Source organism: Octopus sinensis, linkage group LG8 (genome assembly GCF_006345805.1).
Source record: "Octopus sinensis linkage group LG8, ASM634580v1, whole genome shotgun sequence".
NCBI lineage: Eukaryota > Metazoa > Mollusca > Cephalopoda > Octopoda > Octopodidae > Octopus > Octopus sinensis.
The window spans coordinates 75,007,708-75,013,866 of NC_043004.1; the positions used below are offsets into that span (position 1 = coordinate 75,007,708).

General features: G+C 35.9%; 2 protein-coding genes across 2 annotated transcripts in view; both read right to left on the reverse strand.

Moving 5' to 3' along the window:
- Positions 1–6,159, reverse strand: part of LOC115214850 (low-density lipoprotein receptor-related protein 2-like) — a 107,450-nt gene that overhangs the window by 99,067 nt on the left and 2,224 nt on the right. The window contains exons 2-4 of the mRNA XM_036505467.1: positions 4,709–4,807; positions 2,991–3,170; positions 682–817 (exon numbers count right to left, since the gene is read on the reverse strand). Of these exons, the coding sequence (XP_036361360.1) occupies positions 682–817; positions 2,991–3,170; positions 4,709–4,781 (389 nt within the window). The 5' untranslated portion in view covers positions 4,782–4,807. The remainder of the gene's footprint in view (positions 1–681; positions 818–2,990; positions 3,171–4,708; positions 4,808–6,159) is intronic.
- LOC118764392 (low-density lipoprotein receptor-related protein 2-like) overlaps positions 4,842–6,159 on the reverse strand; it is a 280,304-nt gene continuing 278,986 nt past the window's right edge. Inside the window, exon 23 of the mRNA XM_036505163.1 lies at positions 4,842–4,888. Coding sequence (XP_036361056.1) covers positions 4,842–4,888 — 47 coding nt within the window. The remainder of the gene's footprint in view (positions 4,889–6,159) is intronic.

The window sequence follows — 6,159 nt, forward strand, 5'->3', positions numbered from 1 at the left end:
ATGCCAACCACTCTACAGAGTGTACTGGGTGCACTGACAGGGTCTCCTGCAAGACAAACCTCCCTCAGTTGGGAGGGGGAGGAGTATTGAAGGAAGTGGCTCTGAGCCAGGTGATGAGGGGGTTGGAAGTATGGAGGGACAGAGATAGGTGTGTTGCCATGGGGGAGAACACATGGGATCACGGGTTCAAATCTCAGATCGGGCGATGTGTGTGTTTATGAGCGAAACACCTAAGCTCCATGCGGCTCCGGCAGAAGGTAGTGGCGAACTTCTGCTGACTCTTTCACCACAACTTTCTCTCACTCTTTCCGCTTGCATCTTGTAGCTCACCTGCGACGGACTGGCATCCCGTCCAGGCAAGGAACCTATATGCCAAGGAAACTGGGAAACCGGCCCTTATGAGCCAGGCACGGCCCAAGAAGAAGGAATGGATGTAAATGACACAAGCAAGATTGCTCATTTCCAGTCTTCCATGAAAAGTATGTCTAGCCTTGGGGAAATATTATTTTGCTCGAAAACAGGTGAGGGTTTGTAACAGATGTGCTTGAACAAATTCTGTCCAACCCATACAAGCATGGAAAAGTGGACATTAAGCCATGATGAGGATATAAAGCCCCTATAGGGGTTTCAAAAGTGTGTTGTTGATATTAAGGAGATTAAGAAGATTAAGTTTGTTTCTACCTTTTGATTGGATTAACAGTTAAGCCTTGCAGGCTAAGAGATCTATCTTCCAAAATCACCTTCCGGTATGTGCCATTCAGACGGCACACTTCTATAAAGCCATCAGCCATTAGACTATTAATATAGTAAAAATTGCCTGCAATAAAAATGAAATAAATACAGATGAATTAATCAATGGATTCATGATTTCTAATATTCTATCCAAAATCTGAAATTACTAAAAGAATGAGTAAAGTGTTCTTGTAACTTTCTTCAGAGAAGTCCATGAGCAAAGTAAAAAGAATTGAAAGAGGCTTGAGTTCAGACAATTCCGTAAACAGATCAGGGAAATATTAATTCGAAATTAGGCAAAGACTAAACAAAAGAATTTGGATAAACTTAGAATAGTTTTGGAGTCGTTGTTGTTGTTGAATCTGAAATCAGTAGTTCTCATCTAGGGTGCATGTGACTCTTTTGAGTTCATACGACTCTTTTGAGTCCATGTAACCCTTTTGAGCCCATGTGACCCTTTTGAGTCCATGTAACTCTTTTGAATCCATGTAATCCTTTTGAATCCATGTAACTCTTTTGAGTCCATACGACTCTTTTGAGTCCATGTAACCCTTTTGAGTCTATGTAACCCTTTTGAGTCGAAGTGACTCTTTTGAGTCTATGTAACTCTTTTGAATCCATGTGACCTTTTTGAGTCCATGTCACTCTTTTGAGTCCCTGAGTCAATGTGACTCTTTTGAGTCCATGCGACCCTTTTGAGTCCATGTTACTCTTTTTAGTTCATGTAACCCTTTTGAATCCATGTAACCCTTTTGAGTCCATATGACTCTTTTGAGCCTATTGTTAAAGTTTATGTACAATAACTTGAAACACAAGCACACACATATATGATGGTTGCAAGTCAACCTTTAGTTAGTGCCATCACTTGAATTGTTATTTTGAACATGGGGTGGCACAAATGTGGCTTTTTTTAGTCCTGTTAGGCTCTCATACTCTTCAGCACAGAGGGAGCAACAATGAGTGCCTCTTGCAGGAAATGTTCAATATTGTTTTGGTAATCTTTCCTATAGCATTTCCTTCCACCTCCTCCTACACATTCTTTGCCAGACTCCCTGCAAGCTGCCATATAATGCACAGTTAATGACTTTCCTGTTTCTCTCTCGTTTTTTTTTTGATGACTATCAAGTCATCTCTCTGTATCTGTCAATGCTTTCAACCTCTCATCACCTGGTTCAAAGCCACCCCCTTTAATACTACCCCACTGTTCCAATTGAAGGGGTTTTGTCTCTTTAGAAAGATATGCCCCCACTCGTTACATGTTCATTTTGGCTGTGTGCCCTAATATACTTGGGCTAATTCACATCAAGACCCTTACTAACAACTCTCCTCAACTATTCACGCTTGTTAGGGTTTTATTTGAATTCCTTCCTCCAATTGAGCACTGCTTTCCCTCCATAATAAGTGATCTTGAGTGAGGCCCTTTTGTCTCTGGATGTATGCACATGTGTGTGTGTGTGTGTTTAGGTTTATCTCTCCCTGCTTCATATACAGTGTTGGTTCATTTATTTACCCCATACCTTGGTGGAAATTTTAAAATAGGCTAATAGAATAAGTAGCAGATTTCAAAATAAGGATAATCAGCTAATCCAGCATGACTAATCCAGTGACTGGAACAAGTGAAAGAATGAAAGAATAATATATGCCAGAGGCCAAAGCAAAGTAGAAAGTTTTAATGTTTCTACAAAGTGCACAAAGTCCTCGTGTGAACTCATGTCCTTGATTTTGTATTATTCATGGACATCATCTGCATGAAAATTAAGTTAGTTGTGTGTGATACACAAGATATATTTGTAACTTCGAATTTCTGAAAGAAAATTTTATATGACTAAGAACATATGAAATAAAGGCTCACTAAAAGTCTGAAAACAAGCGTCAATGTTTAGGACAAATTTAGGAAAATGCTATGAACAGGCAAAAGGTTAACATATTTAATGGTGTGAGTTAATTAGAAATAAGCAAGGCACTTCAAAAAATGATATTAGCTTAATAACCAATTTTTTTTATCCTTTTGGAAAGAATAGTAGACAGCTCCAAACATGGTTTGGTCTTAGTTGTAGAATCTTCACCATAATTGCCAAACTACTTGATGTAAATTTGACATTAGACATTGGAGTTTACAGTTTCAACATGGAATTTTTCTCATCCCAAATGCAGAAACCGACCAATAGCCAAGATGGGCATAAAACATGTAATGAAATCAATGGCTTTAAAACAAATGTATTGCCACAAGAGACAAAAGATTACAGAGTGACACTTACCTGCAATCCAATCGACTGCAATGCCTCTGGCAAAAAGACGTCCACCGTCTGATTGGAGCAAACGCTGAAAACCAGAGCCATTCTGTTGGATTCTACAAACCTCTCTATATCCGCCAAATTGTGCGACATAGTAAATATATTTTTCCTCCGCATGGACATCAACGTAGCTTGCATATTGAACTATAGTTGCAAAAGACAGAATGATTCATAAATATATGTGCCTGTTCTTGAGGAGACCTATTGAGTCAAGTACGTCAACATCAAAATAAAAATCAAATGGAAATTGTAGTTAAGACACTCGTGCCAGTGACACATAAAAAGCACTGTCCGAACGTGGCAGATGCCAGCGCCGCCTGACTGGCATCCGTGTCAGTGACACGTAAAAGCACCAACTGATCATGGTCGTATGCCAGCCCCCCTGGCCCCTGTGCCGGTGGCACATAAAAAAACACCCACTACACTCATGGAGTGGTTGGCGTTAGGAAAGGCATCCAGTTGTAGAAACACTGCCAAATCAGACTAGAGCCTGGTGCAGCCTCCATGGCTTACCAGACCCCAGGAAAACAGACGTTAAATGATGATGATGGTGGCATGCTACAAGTTATATGAGTTAATATAGAATATTCTGGATGGATTATTTACATGTGGAGGAAATGAAACATTGCAACTTCTGTGATTTTCCCTCAGAGAGTCAATGACATGGTTGGAAAGAAAACTGATTCAATCAGTAAGAATTAATCTGTAGGAGTTTACTTTTACAATGTTCAGTTGCAAATTTGTATTCCACTCATTGAAATTCATATATGTGTGTATATAAACTATATGTGTATATAACTACTCTGTCTGTAGTGACTTTATTTGTATCATGGTCACATGGTAGAATTCAAGCACTTGGGCATAGTAATCTTCAGGGAATTTTGTAGTTCTTGGACAAGCAAAATGCAAGGTGGGAAGGTAGTGTGTTATGTAATATGGGATGTCATAAATACTTCATCTGTAATCATAAAAAAACATTTAACAAACATTTTATACAATATCTAAATGAGTTTTACTTTCTTCTATTCATTATTGGGGCAGGAAAATTTATGATATGATATTTTTCTGTCAAACATAAAATGCACTGTGTAAGATAAGTCTATTGACATTACACAGACTATGTCAATCAATCGTTTTTATCAGATGTGCTTCGAGGAAGATATAGTATCTTTTATGTGATGTTGTTTGAAAAGCTTGTGTTTAAGTAGTCTGCTCTTAATATAATTCCCTGTTGTGCTGATGTAAAACAAATTAGTGATGTTATTTCTTATTTTTTCAGTTGTAATGACCTGATCATGATCTATCTATGCAGTACTGATTATCTAAGTTACATGAATTAAACTGGAATGATATTGTTGATATTATATGTTTATCTTAAACAGAACCACTGTACTTAATAATAGTAGAAAATAGTACTACTTATATTGGAATATACCATGCCTTAAACTGCTTTACATTGATAATGAAAAAAAGAGCAGAACTAATCTTGGCTTGTATACACAATATAAAGTATTGACTTTTTTAAAGATAACAGACAAAACACTGGTAATGTCATACATCTGATTACATGCCACTATCTTGTCTTTTGCTTCTTTAACTACCAAAGATCATTGAATAAAAAAATGGAAAAAGAAATGGAAAATGGTGAAAGAATTTTAAAGAAACAAAATAAGTTTTACAACCTCCACCAACTGGCACCATAGCATCATATTGGTTTTCATTATCAAAAGAAAATCCACGAATTCCATCACGCATTGCTAACACATAAAAAGATGATGGAACTGAAAAAAGATGAAATAATAAACAATCAGTAAATCAGATTGTGTTTAAATAGTCTGCTCTTAATATAATTCTCTGTTGTGCTGATGTAAAACAAATTATTGATGTTATATTTAATTGGAAAATACCATGCCTTAAACTGCACTACATTGATAGTGAAAAGAAGAGCCGAACTAATCTTGGTTTGTAGACACAGTATAAAGTATTGACTTAATATCAGATTTAATTTAAATCAGATTGTATGTTAATTAATATCAGATTTAATTTAAATCAGATTGTATGTTAATTAATATCAGATTTAATTTAAATCAGATTGTGTGTTAATTAATATAGCCAGCCCCTCACAGGGAACTTCAATTTTTTAATCATTTACCTTTTACTTGTTTTGGTCTTTAGACTGTGGCCATGCTGGGGCACAACCTTGAAGAAATTTTAATTGAATGAATCGATTCCAGTATTTATATTTTCTTTTAAGCTTGATACTTATTCTATTGGTCTCTTTTGCCAGACTGCTAAGTTATGGAAATGTAAACACACCAACATCAGTAGTCAAGTGTTGGTGGTGGACAAACACAGCCACAAAGACACACAGATGTGTGTGCGTGTGTGTGTGTGTATATATATATATATATATATATATATATATATATGTATGTATATGAGCAACAGTAGGAGGTGCAGGTGTCAATCCATTACGGCCGTTTCTGACAACTCCTTTAATTGATTAATGAAAACATGACATCATTGTAAAGAAACCGTTTTCATCAGATGAATTAACGAACCCCAAAATACAGGACATCTGAAATGATTTGACATAGTTTAAGGATGTCCTTCAGAAAAAGGTCCATGCTGACCCTTTCCATCCTATTAAAGTTAAGTAATGATGTGTCATATGATTAATGTTGACGAACTAAAATATAATTAAAATTCAGTTGAATTTGGTACTTAAATTGAAGCACCTCGTTAGGTCAGAATAATATACACTCACAATAATATTATGTAAATATCAATGTGTATGCGTGTGTGTATGTGGTGGGTTATACATACATACATACATACATACCTATATATATACTTTTCCATACATATATATATATATATATATATATATATATATATATATATACGCATATATATACTTTGTATGGTATGTTTGTTTCTTTTCTTCATCTGTGATTTAATTTTTGATTTTCTATTGAAATGATGATATTTCCTTCATTTTGCTGCATTTCTTTCTATGAAATCAGAAGATACATTGAGGAACTGTTATTCTAATGACTTGTATCTATTTATCACCCAGTGAGATACATCTGCACTGCCAGATGCTTCTGAACCAGTTAAGTAACCCACCCAT